This window comes from Mustela putorius, unplaced genomic scaffold (genome assembly GCF_011764305.1).
Source record: "Mustela putorius furo isolate JIRA1106 unplaced genomic scaffold, ASM1176430v1.1 tig00000242_pilon_pilon_pilon, whole genome shotgun sequence".
NCBI lineage: Eukaryota > Metazoa > Chordata > Mammalia > Carnivora > Mustelidae > Mustela > Mustela putorius.
The window spans coordinates 19,833,074-19,848,680 of NW_025421325.1; the positions used below are offsets into that span (position 1 = coordinate 19,833,074).

Here is a 15,607-nt window from a genome sequence, read left to right on the forward strand (position 1 = left end):
GAGAGCTCTAGACCACCCTTCTGGGATGCCACGGCTCAGCGAAGGGAAGGGGTTTGTGTGAGGACCCGCAGTGAGTCAGGGGCCATCTGGAAGGGCCACTTGAGTCTCTGGGTCCCAGCCGGGGCTTGTCCCTTGTCATCACACTGCCTGTCACCCAGGCACGTCCCCTCAGGATGGGTCATGTGCACTAGCTCTACAGGTCTGCACACCGTTTACATCCTCTTCTGTAATATTGAATAGCTGTTAGACCACAGGGTAGTGGTGTGAATAAAGTGAGATAAACCTTGGCCAGGGTGCTTCTAAATGTCAGTCCAAATAGCTTAACCAAAAAAGAGAGAAGAACCCTGAGAGACTATCCAGCGCCGGACTGGCAAAAAGTCGTTAAGGTTGGTATTCACTAAGAAAAACTGGGGACGCAGGCACTCTGTGGCTGGGGAGAGTGTATCCTGGTGTAAACAGCCCTGAGCGCTGGCAGCTTGGCAAGTGAATAATACGGGGGCTTAGTCGTGCAGCTTTGTTTCTAATAGGTAAAGTTTATAAACAACTGAGATGTCTATACCGGACTGAACGAACTATGGTCTATTCCCTTGGTGGAGCACAGAAATAACTATACTACTATGGAGTAATCTCCAGGTTATATTATTAAGTGAAAAAAAGTAAGGTGCACAGCACCGTAAACATACTGAACGTAATCAAATATGTACGTAATTATACTGGGAATAATATTGAAATACTGAAACTGTTACAGAAACACTGCAACATATAGCAAATAGGCAGTTGTGTTCTTATCAGTCTGGGAACCAAGATGTTCAGTCTAAAATAAAAGGTACAAATATAGAACTTTATTAATAAAGTTAAGAAAAATTCCCATAATCCTAAACTGACTTGAAAATGTCAGCATGAATTCCTGATACAGATTCTCTATTAAAAAAAAAAAAATGTCTCGCTCTCTCTACAAAGAGGTGTAGAAACAAACCAGTAATAATGAGTACCGCTGGTGTTCCAGTTTGGTCTTTTACTACTGTTTTCCACCACACAGAATAGGGGAGTAGGAACTGAGAATACACTGTCGTGCCAGGAAGTAAGGCGGCTATCAAAGTACAAAGTATAGGGTAAAAAGGTATAGGGTCCAACTTAAAAGTGCCTTTACTGACCACATATGGAACAATTTGAATATCGAAAAGAATGAAGACTACAGTGGGTTGAAACACAGCAAATGTGTTTAAATCTAAAGAGAAATGAGCATCTGCCTCCTGAAGGATGGGGTGCTCTCTTATCGAGAGGCACACAACGGCTGATCTTTGCCCACTTTGATGTTAGCAGTCCTTAGGCTTCATGTCTAGTTCTGTTCATTTATTGGGGATCAAGTCCCACATTGGGCTCCTTGCTCTGCAGGGAGGCTGCTTCTCCCTCATCTGCCACTCCCCCTGCTTGTGCGCTTTCTCCCTTTTCTGTCTGACAAGTAAGTAAGTAAATAAAATCTTAAAAAATCACTGATTAGGTTTAATCTGTTGTAATTATTCTCACTATTAAAGCTCAAAATTTTCCTCCTTTGGTCAGGAACAGGTTCAGGTTGGCTCCTGAGTCCTCACGAGGGGACTCTTATTACTTTGATAGCTTCCTTGCCGTTTGGTATGTACAGATGTTCTAAGCTCATTTTGTACATTTCTTGCTTGAGTACTGGACTCCTCCAGCTCTTAGGAACCCCAGGTAAGACACCTGGGCTAAATGGGAAATAGTACCCAGCACTGTACTTGGACACTAGGCACAGTCACTGCTCTTGGGACAGTCTGTATGTGTGTGTGTGTAGTTTTAAAGCTCAAATACCTTCTAAGTTCATGTTAATATTTCCAGTTCAGGGATTGTTACATAACCACCTCCTCTGTATTACATTTCTACTTCATTTCTTCCTCATCGAGATTCATAATTCTCAGGGAAATCAGAGATGCTAGAATTAGTATATGCCATGATTACTCATTTGCTTTTCTCCCCCTGCATTACAGATCCTGCAGTCTCTCAGTAGAGATAAAAATGCACCTACCACCAAAATGATTCTTGAAAATAATTGAAAACTATTTTTGCGTATGCTATACTAATTTCCAATTTTTTATGATTGTATTTATTTCTGAGTTGTCAGATTAGATGGCCACTGATACTGTACTATCTTCCTTTCCCCCTTCCTTAGTCTTAGTTTAAGCTCACCTTAAATTAAGGTGAGCTTTTATTGATGTCTGTAGTCATTTTGGTTGTCTGGAGCTCACACACTTATCGATTGGAAAGGCCCATGAGAATAATAATTTCTCACGTTTATACATATTGGTAATTTGTGACTTTGATATTTGAAAGTTAGTTTTTCTAGATAAATAATTTTTAGCTCACATTTTTGAGTATCCCATTTTCTTCTGCTTTACAGACTGTTAAAATTCTAAGGGTAACTTAATTTTCTTTTCCTTGTAATTTATGGGTTCTTTTTCTTTTCCTTGGTGATTACTGCTTAGATCCCTTATCACTGGAGATGCCAAAAGGTGATGTCCTAAATTCTGTCACCCTTTCTGTATTTTTTAGCAGGAATTTTGGATTTTGTAAAAATGGTAGTGGTGGTGGCCAGTCATTTATTGGGGGACAGTGTAAAGTGACAATAACCATTATTCTTTGGGAAACTTAAGAGTGATCAAAAATGAAATTAGTTTTTTCCTAGCTTCAGAGACTCCTTTAAAAATATCATTAAAAATTGTTAAATCAATCACACTGTTGGAGTTGAAGATGTTATTTCACTTTTGAGTTACTAAGATCCAAGGAGGTAATGTTCTCATTGTGTAGACTCAGCTCATTCTCCCCCAAGACACTTGTTCGGCAGCATTCTTATCAGAATTGGGAACGTCATGTTAATCATTCATTACTTTGAGTCCTGACCATCTTCAGAATATTTAACATTTAGCTTGCACAGTACTCTTGTAGCTGATTTTGTAAGGAGACTAATGCCTTCTGGAACAACAGGAGTCCTCTTTATTTGAAGTCATCAAAGTATTGCTTAGTACATGATGTACCAACTGTCCCTAAGGGACAGTTTCCCAAATACTTAACTGACTTCTAGGTTGTGATCAGACCCTGACTGGTCATCACAAGTAGCCACTTTGTGGAGCTTGAAATGGACTTGATCTTGGTGAAAGAGGAGCATGCAGCTAAGAAAAACTTCACTGTAGATCTTATTAATAAGATAGTTCTTATTAATAAGATAGTTCTTATTGACGAAGATTCTTTCCGGTTGCTTGTATGTTCTTCACTTATGCCCGTGCTAACTTACTTTTTAAGGTTTGGGGCAAGTATGTTAAGAAGTTGGGCGATTTTGCTAAGCCACAGAACATTGACTCGGCTGTGCAGTGCCTGAACGAACTTATAACCAACGCACTTCACCACATCCCACATGTCATCACTTATCTTTCAAGACTTAGAAACCAAAGTGTGTTTAACTTCTGTGCTATTCCACAGGTAGGTAAGGGAGCTATTCTTGTGTATGAGAGGCGGAAGCTAAAAGGACTGGCATGGTGGTGCTGATGGGGGTGGACAGAATCCATTTACTATTTTGGTTTGCTGTATTCAGGAATATTGTTCCTTTTAAAAAGATGACTCCAGTCTGTTTTCTTTTGCTGGGTGGGAAGGCAGGCACCTCCCCTCTGCCCCACAACCACCACACCCAGGTCAGCCTCCTTAGATGCTTAGCCTCACAATTAAATCTAAGGCTTTGGCTTAGGTTTAGGGGGAATGCTGGGTAGAATATAGGTGAAGGTTTATCATTACAGAGTCTTACTTAAGGGCCTTGTTTCTGCTGTCCTTTTCCCAGACATGGGATAACAGAACCTGATCCTATGGACCTAGCCCCTCAGTCCTCTGGTACTTAGGCTTTTTTATTTTTTTAATTTTTTAAAAAAGAGTTTTATTTATTTATTTGACAGACAGAGATCACAAGTAGGCAGAGAGGCAGACAGAGAAGGGAGGGGAAGCAGGCTCCCTGCTGAGCAGAGAGCCCTATGAGGGGCTCAATCCCAGGTCCCCAAGATCATGATCTGAGCTGAGGCAGAGGCTTTAACCCACTGAGCCACCCAGGCGCCCCACTTAGGCTTTTTTAAATGCCTTTGCCAATTATTTTAGTTTTTAACTCAAATACATGAAACTCATGGGATTTAACTGATTTGGAAACTTGGTTTGATCTTTTTTCTTGTTTTTTCTCTTCTTTTCTCTCCCTCCTCATATCTGTAGGTGATGGCCATTGCCACTCTGGCTGCCTGTTACAACAATCAGCAGGTGTTCAAAGGCGTAGTGAAGATCCGAAAAGGGCAGGCAGTAACTCTAATGATGGACGCCACCAATATGCCAGCGGTCAAGGCTATAATCTACCAGTACATGGAAGAGGTGGGTTCTTACTTAACGACCTGGAAAATTTGTGTCTCTTCTTAAGATTTAAATACTGTCACTCTTTCAAGAGTTCATATTTGGCTACTAGATGATTGTAACAGCTCACGGTGTTATGGTATAAAGAGACAGGAGTTGGTGTCCTTTATTAGGAAGTGTGTGCACAGGTTGCTGATTGATTGGAGCTGCAGGGCCCCCTGCTGGGAAGCTATAAATGGAGCAAGGCTTTAGGGTGGAGCCCCTATGGAAGATCGGATTTTTTGAGGAGGGGATCAGATTTGAGGTGAACCAGGCTTCATGGGTGTGCTGAGTGAAGCTGAGGCTTGTGCATGCTGATGCAGGATCTGACCAAGTGCATCTCCAGGCCCCAGGCCAGGTTGCCTGACACCCAATCCAGTACTTTCCGTTACGTGATAGGCCTCAACTGAGAAACCACAGTAGGGAAATGCAGCAAAGGAGAATCATCAAGTGGCAGTGATTTGTCAGTTTTTTAATACGGATCTCATTTCAAATGCCAAAACCACCCTATAGGACAAAACACACTTGTTCAAGTCAGATCTCCTGCTGTGGAGGATATAATACATGACTAGGTTCTAAAAACTTTTTCTTAGAGGGTAAAACTAATCACTAGGCCTTAGAGCAGTGGTTTTTAACTGAAAGGGCTTTTGCGCCCGCCCCCTCCCCCACCCCAGGGGACATTTTGCAATGTCTGAAGACATTTTTTTGTGATGGTCACACTGGTGAGGGGTGTAGCCACTAGCTTCTGGTGAGTGGAGGCCCTGAGATCTTGGGTTCTTACTAAAGATCGAACTACTATGGAAATACATGAAACATGAAAGACCTTCCTCCTTCCTCTCTCCCAGAGAGAACTACTGCTGCCAATAATTTTCTCCCTCCTTCCTGTCCTCTGGTTACATCTTTACAGGGATGTGATGTGTAATAGTGGTCTCCCCTAAACAGAATTCTGCAAAAACAGTGATTTCCTTGGATTTCTGTTGTATAGTGCACATTCTCCTTGGAGTTCCTGTCTTCTATCTGACAAGATTTGGACCTCTGCATTTCTTTTTTTTTTTTTTTTTTTTTAAGATTTTATTTATATATTTGTCAGAGAGAGAACAAGCGAGAGCGAGCATAGGCAGACAGAGTGGAAGGCAGAGTCAGAGGGAGAAGCAGGCTCCCTGCAGAGCAAGGAGCCCGATGTGGGACTCGATCCCAGGACGCTGGGATCATGACCTGAGCCGAAGGCAGCTGCTTAACCAACTGAACCACCCAGGCATCCCGGACCTCTGCATTTCTACCAAAGACACCAATAGAAGACATAAGAGCAGGGACCCTGGGTGGCTTAGTCGATTAATCATCTCCCTTTGGCTCAGATCATGATCCCAGGGTCTTGGGATCGAGCTCTGAGTTGGGCTGCCTGCTCAGTGGGGAGTCTGCTTCTCCCACTTCCTTTGCCCCTCTACCATCTCTCTCTCAAATAAATCAATAAAATCTTTAAAAAAAAAAAAAAAGAAGAAGAAGACAGAAGACCACATTAAAAAAAAATCCTAAAATTCTTTTAGTGACTAGGTACAATGTTTAGCCATTGATCAAAAAAATTGCTACTAATGAGACTTGGGGACAGTCTTGTTGACCGTATCGCCAGCACTTCCTCTGAGCTTGCTGCGCGCCTGGCATAGCAACTGACTAGGTGGGTACTATTAATATCAAGGAAACCTGAGGCTGGAGCCATAATTTGGGCCTAGATCTGGCTGACTTCCGAGCCTGTGCTGTAAGCCACAATCCTAAGGGGTTTGGGTTACGCTTTCGAGAATGAATAGTACCATAGTAGTTACTTTTCCTTCATTTTATATAAATGAGAAACCTTTTATGTAATATGTAGTTCAGAGAAGATTTATTTGAGTCCAGAGGCTGCAACAGAGGGTGGTCCACACAGCTGAAAATAGCTCCTGGCCCCTTTAAGAAAATTTGCAGACCCCCAATTCAGGGAGTCAGTTGTTTAAAGCTACTCCAGTGAAACTCAGTGTAATTTGGGGGACACATTAACGCTTGAGTTGATTTGACTAAGAAAAATCTCTGAAGACTTCTGAGTCTGAAGGAATAAAATGTAGTAATGGTTTTGATGTCAGCATGAATGAAATTTCAAGTTAACTTTTTCTATCAAGTCCACAAGTTGTCTAGCTTTTTTTTTTTTTTTTTTTTTTTTTTAGGATTTTGTTTATGTTGAGAGAGAAAAAGATAGTGCACATGAGTGAGGGGGAAGGGCAGAGGGAGAAGCAGACTCCCTGTCTAGCAGGGAGTGCAATATGGGACTCCATTCCAGGGCCCCTGGATCAAGACCTGAGCTGAAGGCAGACACTTGAATGATTGAGCTACCCAGGCGTCCCAGCTGCCTGGCTTTTTGCTGCTATCCAGATACTAACACTGATCAAGTCTGTCCTTCGCAGGAAGACAGGCAGACACATTTATTCTGTCAGGTTTCTGGGCCTAACAGGTGGTAACCAGAATGTCCTTGCAGGGGACTTGAAGGCTTTCCTCACGCAGCTCTAGTGTTTAAAGGAACAGTCAGAGGGACAGCCAACCGTTGCAGGACGTTGCATTTCTACCAAAGACACCAATAGAAGACATAAGAGCAGGGACCCTGGGTGGCTTAGTCGATTAATCATCTCCCTTTGGCTCAGATCATGATCCCAGGGTCTTGGGTCCTGCTCCTCATGTCGTGGGTCCTCTGGAGCAGCCACAGCTTCAAACCACTCTGATTACCTGTCAGCTGGCGAGAAGCTCCGCCAGCTATTTTGGGACAGAAACAAATGCTGAGGCAAAGAGCCAGAAACTATTACTTCTTTCTCTGCCAATGCTTACTCCTTGGCGAGGGTGATCTTTTTCAAGCTGGCACTGCTTCCCGACTCACCCTGCGCTGTGGTTCGTCTAGAGCATTGCCCTGCCTTTACCAAGCTCTCCAGGTGATCACCTGTGAACCAAAAGTCTGAGATGCCATATTGTACTCCCCGTCCTGTCCTCCTCAGCTGGCACTGCTTTCACCATGGGAGGAAGTGCGAGATTGTGTGTTGTGTGGCATGAACCCCCTCCACTCCTCTGTGTCCTCTGTGTCCACCTCTCCTGGGTGAGCCTTAGCCCTCCTGCTCCTCTCTGTCACCCCTAGATCCACCACCTCGTTATCCAAAGCCCCCCCTACCCCAATCACTCCTCATGTGCACTCAGGCCACTCTGCTTCCAAAAGGGAACAGGTCATGGCTCTGGCTTGACTTTGCTCCTCTCTACCTACTCCCCTTCCCACTCTCCCTCACAGTTAAGCTTCTCAAAAGATACATGTACTTCATGTTATTTATTCCCATTTTTTTCTTTAACCCACCTCATGCTCGCTGGCTTTTTTTCCTACCTTGTCATGAGACTTTTCTTACTAAAGTGATGTGATGACCTTCTAATGACTAATTTTGAAAACATTCTCCCCGGTCCCACTGTTTTGACCCTGTGGATCTTTCTTACCTTAAAAGCTCTTTCCTCTTTGGGCTTCTGTGACTCTGGCCCCCAGTTTAACATCTTACCTGTCTGTCGACTCCTTTGCCTTTCTGGCTTCTTATTATACTGGTATTTCCTGGAGTTCTGTCTTTGTTTGCATTTTTTCTCACTGCACAAAAGCTTTCTGGTATTCTCTTCAATGGCCAGGCTTCTTTCTCCACTACACACTTGTCAGTCCTGACTTAATTAGTCCAGCTCAGGACTTGGTCATAAACTTTTTCTTTTTTTGGTTAATGATATTATCATTCACCTAATCACGGAATCCAGATAACCCAGGCTCCTCTTTATTCCCTCTAACCCTCATCCATATGAAACTCCACATCCTGCCTATTCTACTTAAAAGCTTTCTTACTTATCAGAGTTTTACATGCATTACCCTCTGACCAAGCAATTCTAGGGCTTTATGTACAAAATTAGCTAGAAGATGTCCAGAGGTGTTTGTTGTAACATTTTGTTCTCAGTCCTTATTGGGAAGGAATTGATTAAATTTTAGTACATTCACGTTATGTGGCTTGTGTTTAGAAACAGAATGACATCATATTCTAGGTTCTGGCATTAAGAAATGTCCATAAAAAATTACGTGAGTGAAAAAAGTCAAATTGCAACATAATCTATTTATAATCTATTTTAAAAATAAAATTGTGTATAATTTTATATGCACAATGTAGTCATGTATTTATATGTTATATAGAACGATAGTCATTTTTTAAAAGATTTTATTTAATTTATTTGACAGAGAGCACAGCAGGGGGAGCGGAAGAGGGAGAAGCACCTCCCTGCCAAGCAGGGAGCCCAATGTGGGGCTCGATCCCAGGACCCTGGGATCATGACCTGAGCTGAAGGCAGGCACTTAACCAATTGAGCCACCCAGACACTATGATTTTCTAAATCATAGTCATTCTATGTAGTATATAGAATATATAATAGATATATGCATTTTATGTGTTTGTATATAGTTATATTTGCACATGGCAACAGGTATAAAAGTAACTACACCAATTTATGATGTTATTATTATAGAAGACATTTATACATTTCTATATAGAGTTTTCGGGCATAGTGAAGAAAGGTATAAAAGGTATAAAAGCCTATGGCTGAGAGAGTAGTATAAAGGAATTCTGGTTTTTTTATTTTATTTTTGTATTGTTTATTTGTTTTGAAGATCTTACTTGTTTATTTATTTATATTATTTATTTATTTTTAAAGATTTTACTTATTTATTTGTCAAAAAGAGAGCACAAGCAGGGGGATTGGCAGGGAGAAGCAGACTTCAGGCTGAGCAAGGAGCCTGATGTGGGACTCGATCCCAGGGACTCTGAGATCATGACATGAGCTGAAGGCAGAGGCTTATTCGACTGAGCCACCCAGGCACCTCTGAAGATTTTATTTGGGGAGAGACTGTGAGCATGCCTGCAAGCAGGAGGAGGGAGCAGAGGGAGAGAGAATCCCAAGCAGACTCCCTGCTGAGTATGAAGCCCAATGTAAATGACTGGATCTCACGACCTTTGAGATCATGACCTGAACTGAATTCTGGAGTCAAATTTTAACTAACTGAGCCACCCAGGTGCCCCTGTATTGCTTGTTTTTTACAACTGTAACTCCATCATCTAAAATATTTATTGAAAGAGGGGTGCTGGGGTGGCTTAGTTGGTTAAGTGTCTGCCTTGAGCTCAGGTCATGATCCATGGGTCCTGGGATCCAGTCTCATATGCCGCTGCCTGCTCAGCAGGGAGTGCTTGTCCCTCTCCTTCTGCCCCTCCCCCCGACTCATGCATATGTGCTGTTTCTCAGATAAGTAAAAATCTTTTTAAAAATTTTAAAACATAAAATTTTTTAAGAAGAAAGTAAAGAGGAAATTGTAGTTTCATCCCAGTTTCTGTTTTTCTCTAAAACTGTTCTTGGTAGCATAGTATTAGATATTAGATATTATTTGCATATTTCTGTAGGCTTTTTTTTTTTTTAATTAAGTGAGCTCTGTGCCCATTATGGGGCCTAAACTAATAACCTCAAGATCAAGAGTCACATGCTCTCCCCACTAGCTAGCCAGGTGCCCCTGTAGGACGTATTCTTTTATTTTCTTGTTATTCTAGATTGTAGCTATGCCCTTTTGGTGGAGAGGTAGGAGGCTGGCAAGAATATAATATATGGAATATATTCTTGCCAGGAAAAAAAATACCTATTATATAATGAGAATTTTGGGAAAAATTTATTTAAAAATACGCCTGCTCTGTCATCTTCCTTCTCTTTGCCTCCGTCTCGGCTCAGATCCTTGTTACTTCCCACCTGCATCGTCTCTTATCTGCTCTGTCAGTTTGAGTCAGTGGCCGTTTGAGCAGGGCCTCCTGTGTGCCAGGCACGGAGCTGGGCTGGAGGCAGAAAGACCAGTAAGATGTGGTTCCTTTGAGACTTGCAATCAGGGAGACTCATAGCTGAATTCAGTGTTAATTGAGAAGGTAGGAGTATGTGCAGGAGGGGGCATGTGACCCAACCTGGGGGTTCAGGCAGGTTTTTTTTTCTTTCTTTCTTTTTTTTTTTTTTTTAAGATTTTGTGTATTTATGTGAGAGAGAGCGAGCGAGAGAGCATGAGATAGGGGAGGGTCAGAGGAAGAAACAGAGTCCCCCGCTGAGCAGGGAGTCCCATGCTGAACTTGATCCTGGGACTCCAGGATCATGACCTGAGCCCATAGAGCAGAGCTCAACCAAATGAGCCTCCTGGTGCCCCAGGGCAGGTTTCTAGAAGACTTAACACCTAATTTGAGACTTGGGCAGCAGATAAGAGTTGGCCAGGTATCAGAGCGTCACAAGGGCATTCTGGGGGTTGTGGGGGGATGGTGTGAGCGAAGAGGGGAACAGAAGCGTGTAGAGTATCACGTGAGTTGTTCCAGGTGGGCAGCGGCAGATGAAGCTGAAGAGGTTCAGTGGGCCCAGGTCATGGGTGGCCTTGTGCTCCATGTCCCAGAGCTCACACCTCACTCAGCAGCCCATGGGGAGCCAGTGGGGGTGTCAAGCAGAGGTTTCCATTTCTTTGGTGACGGTGTGGCAAGCAGGTGAATGGACTTCAGGATTCAGTAGAGTCAGAGCTCAGTTTGGAGGCTGGTCATAGCTCAGATGAGAGGCATCGAGGCCTCAGCTTAAGCTGTAGTTGGAAGCATGGACATGAGGCCTGGATTCAGCAAATGCTCTGGAGAGTTGCGGAGGGAGTAGGAGGGCCAGGAGGCACCGAGAGAGGGTTCTGGGAGGACTACTCTGGCTCCCAGCTTCTGCTCTCAATTTTCCTTGTCCAGCCTGTGGTCCACACCACAGATTCCATCTTGTCTGGCTGCGTCTGCCCCGTCTTTTCAGTGGCCTTTTCGCTGCTGTGTGAGCAGAGCTGTCAAACCCTGCTGACATTCCCAGGCTCCACTGCCCCCCCCCCCCATGCCCGGCTCTGTGTGAGGCCCAGGGAGGTGCAGCTCTATGCGGTGGCTCCCCGGGGGCAGGGACTTCCTGGTGCTCTCGAGGACAGGCTGCAGGACAATACAGGCCTCCATGGACAGTCCTGCCGTATTAGTGGAGTGACTTTAAGTTATTCCTTCCGTGTTCTCTGAGCCTGTTTGCTCATTGGTAAGAGGGACATAAAATGTCCCTTTGTAGGGTTATTGTAAGAAGTAAATACAGAAGGTGTTTATAAAGTTCCTAGGACTCATGAAGTGGCACTTATAATTTTCTCCTTTCTTTGGCAGATTTATCATAGAATCCCCAGCTCAGACCCATCTTCTGGTAAAACCAGGCAGATCATCTCCACCATCAGGACCCAGAATCTTCCTAATTGTCAGCTGATCTCCCGAAGTCACTACTCCCCTCTTTACCTGTCATTTGTCATGCTGTTGGCTGCCCTGAGCTGGCAGTACCTGAGCACGCTGTCCCAGGTCACAGAAGACTATGTGCAGACAGGAGAACACTGATTGGGTCTTAGTCTGGAAGCTCAAGTTCACCATGAAATGGATTGGCCTTTTCTTCAAGGAGAAGGATATTGGTACCCCTTGTCCTCCCCCTTTTCCCTCCTGCTTCAATCCCTGAAAGAACTCTGTGGACTTGGGACTTTTAGGAACTGTGACGTACAGTCAAGAAGCTAAGAATAAAAGGGAAGGCTACCTCACCCTCAGCAAGCAGGCCCTTGTGCACAGTGCTCCCCTCTACGCACCGTGGCCGGCAGCAGAGGGCCCCTCACTGCAGGTCAGGGGACATGGTGGCCTATGGGGCTGCTGAGAGATCTTACTTAGTGTGAATCCTAGCTAGAATTATAATTAAATGTATTTAATTTGAAGCAACCTTGGAATATATGTCCTTGTACAAAGTGAAGTGATTTTTCTTGGTTGGGTTCCCATTTTTCTCATTTTGTTTCCTTCAGTTGATTTGAATGTAGTAGACATCCATCTTTGTGGGTCTAGGCAATGGCCCCAGGTTTCCTAAGAATGCAGACTGTCTTCTGCTCATGAAGGCTAAGGACTGACTGCGGGGGGTTCTGGAATCGCTTCCTGGTTTAAAAGGAGGTTAGCTTTCAGAAAGAAACTGCAAGATTGCTTTGGGCACCATCGTAGAAGACTGGCCTCCAGTTAAGGCTGACTTTTTAAGTAGACATCATATCTCAAGATGTGTTTGTAATAAACAACTGAATTGCTTTGCATTTGTTGAGGGCAGCTCATTTGAAAGCCTGGGTGCACGTGGCAAATAAGAACACAAGAATGAAGTTAGTGATGGAGGGACATGGCCCCATGGAGCCAGCCAGAGCAGGACCAGGAAGAAGGATCCAACTGCCTGGGCTCTGCACGCTGTGCCCGCTGGAAGTGAGCGTGTGGCAGCCTAGCCGCCTCTGCCCGCTTGTGACCCGCACTCCCTCTGCCGGCCTGCTCTCACTTTGGCCAACTCTGCTAGCTGCATGCAGAAATCTTAACCATATCCAGGTTTTATGTGTTTTTTTTTTTGTCTTTTGTTTCTTTTTTAAAAAGTCACCAGTTTATACATGGAGGTCTCAAGATAGGCAAGATGGGTTTTCACTTGGTGGGCTGGAAAGCCAAAGGGCATTTAGCCTCATTCTTCTAGCATCACTGTCTGCCTTTAGCCCCACACAGGCCAACGGGGTGTGAGGCACGCTCCTCCAGTGACTTACTGCGAATCTCGGCCTGGGCCGGGGAGGACACGGTCCCTTCAAAGGGTGTTTGGAAAAGCCCCCCAAGCTGAGGAATCACTGGTGTGGGGCATGAAAGTACTTTCTGGAAGCCATTCATGCTCTCGGTGTATGTAGCCTGCCCTTATGCAGTCCATTGTGTGTGGTTGTTTAATCATGGAAGCTGGGGGTTTTCCCTGGCAGGAATGCCGGCCTCTGGTGATTATACACATACACCAATTTCCTCCTTGTCCTCGGCTGCCACCAGACACAGTGGCTTAGTTTTAGTACATGGCACCTGCAGTGAACTGGTTCACTTGAGGTCCTGGACAAACTTGTCACCATGCTGAAGTCAGGCACTTGCGACACGGAGTACAGCTCTGAGCTGGGCTCCTAGCAATTTAAGCATCAGAACTTGGTTTCAGATTCCAAGGTAGGTGGTTTCTACACATCATTTCTACACAGAAATGATGGATGAGTTCTCTACAGCCTGTGTAGGACAGAGGACAACCTGGTAGAGTCATGGTCTGAGGTGGTTGTACTGGAAGGTTTCTCTCCCAGCTCAGTGATGACCTGTGGGACTTTCTGAGCTTCTAAATGGTTTAGAAGACCTAGGCCCCTCCCAGCTACAGAGTTATGTGACTTTTACTATCACTGACTTGTGCAAAGTCTTAGCTCTTGTGCCCGCTCCTGGGTGCTTTGGAAGATCATTTTCCTTCTAGAGTTCTCTATCAAAATTGCCGGGTAAAATACAGGATGACCAGTTCAACTAGAGTTTGACACCCTAGTTTTTGTTTTGTTTTGTTTTAGTATAATTATGTTGCAAAATTATTGCACAGGATGTATTTCTACTAAAAAATTATTTGATCTGAAATTTAAATCTGATTGAGCATCCTTTGTTTTTGTTGAATCTGGCAACCCCATCCTCCGCTCCACACTTTAAATCAATCATATATATTTATCTTTGGCCTCTAGTCTACTTGATTTTTACTTACAGAGGAATATTTTAGCTTTCCCCAGAGTATCTGACACATCTGATCAGGGCTCTAAATTTAAAAACTCCGTTACAATGGACAGGAGTAGAAGCCTGCTCTGCACTTTTTTTTTTTTTTTTTTTTTAAAGATTTTATTTATTTGACAGAGATCACAAGTAGGCAGAGAGCCCGATGTGGGGTTCAATCCCAGGACCCTGGGATCATGACCCGAGCCGAAGGCAGAGGTTTTAACTCACTGAGCCACCCAGGCGCCCCGTTTTGGGAGCTTCTAAGGCTCCAGATAGACCTGCACACATGCACACCCATCTCTGTTTGGGGAAGTGCTTGGAGCAATTACTGGGAAGCCCGATTCTGTCTGAACCATTTCTGTGGGGCTAGCATGCACGTGTGTGTTGGGGGAGGAGAGGAGGCTAGCCATTTTGTTAATTAATCTTAGCAGTTTGGGAAGCAGAGCTCTAAAGCTGTGGTTCTCCCAACTTAAGCATCCAAACTACCTGAAGGTCCCAGATTGCTAGGACAGTTTGTATCTCAAACCCCGAAGCATTTTTAACAAGTTCTCAGGTGATACAAATGCTGGTCAGGAGCCCAGTTTGAGAACCATTGCTCTAAGGCCTTACTTTTCAAACTTTAATGAACATGTGAACCAGCAGGAGTCTTGTTAAATTGCAGGGGCAGATTCAGAGCTCTGGCCCAAATTCCACATTCTAAGGTGCTAGGTGTCGGCCCTGCTTTTGGTCTGAAGCACAGCTATCTGACACATTTTCAGAGTGGAAAAGCAACTATGTGCCCAAGCTTCGAAGTCTAAACTATACCCACACCCTCTTCTGGGTCATGAACAAAAAGGCACGGTGCCTTCCATTGATTGAATACCTCGTTCCAACAGGCACCCGAGAAAAGCATACCACTTGATGAACTGAGGTGACAGGTTGGTCAATGAGGTAATTTGAGGTTTATTTAAGTATTGACATTGATCCCAATCCTAAACAAACATTGCTGGTTTTGTTTTCTAACAAAGGCTCCTAAGCCAAGCGTGCAGATGCCTTGTGGTTCATCTGGGTCCTTGCTGTCCATGTCCCCTGGCTTCCTGGCTGAGCGCAGGGTGGACATGGGGCCATCCAACTGTTCGGGCGCAGGTTGAATCTGTCAGAACTACACTGAGGTTATGAATGTCTTCCAGTTGAAAATTTAAGAATAAAGTGATTGCAAAGTTGTGACTTTGGCCTTTGTATTATGCTAGGTTTCACAGATTTTTAAAATTTTTCATTTAATTCCGGCTTAGTTTCTGATCCCTAACTTCTAATTTCAATCAGAAGTCAAACATCCCATGCTTTTGAACTAGTCTGGTCCTCAGCGGGGAAAGAAGTTAGGTACTGACGTGCCAGCGGGATGGGAGTAATTTCTTCTAGTTTCCTGTTCCCTGAAACACTAGTATACTTCACTGCTTGGGATTCTTAACCAGCAACAGAACCCAGAGACACGGGAACTCAGAACAGGACACACAGGCTCTGCTTCCACC

At 44.1% G+C, this 15,607-nt stretch overlaps 1 protein-coding gene across 4 annotated transcripts in view; it reads left to right on the forward strand.

The window, feature by feature from the left end:
- The window catches only part of FDFT1 (farnesyl-diphosphate farnesyltransferase 1), a 33,855-nt gene extending 18,553 nt beyond the window's left edge, over positions 1 to 15,302 (forward strand). For 2 of the 4 annotated variants that reach the window (XM_004766081.3, XM_013063291.2), the window contains 3 exons: positions 3,313 to 3,489; positions 4,258 to 4,410; positions 11,673 to 15,302. In XM_004766081.3, coding sequence (XP_004766138.1) covers positions 3,313 to 3,489; positions 4,258 to 4,410; positions 11,673 to 11,894 — 552 coding nt within the window. In that variant the 3' untranslated portion in view covers positions 11,895 to 15,302. Of the gene's footprint in view, positions 1 to 3,312; positions 3,490 to 4,257; positions 4,411 to 6,928; positions 6,953 to 11,672 lie in introns of those variants that run through there. The other 2 variants (XM_045078398.1, XM_045078396.1) reach the window with 2 other exon arrangements.
- The last annotated feature ends 305 nt before the right edge of the window (positions 15,303 to 15,607 follow it).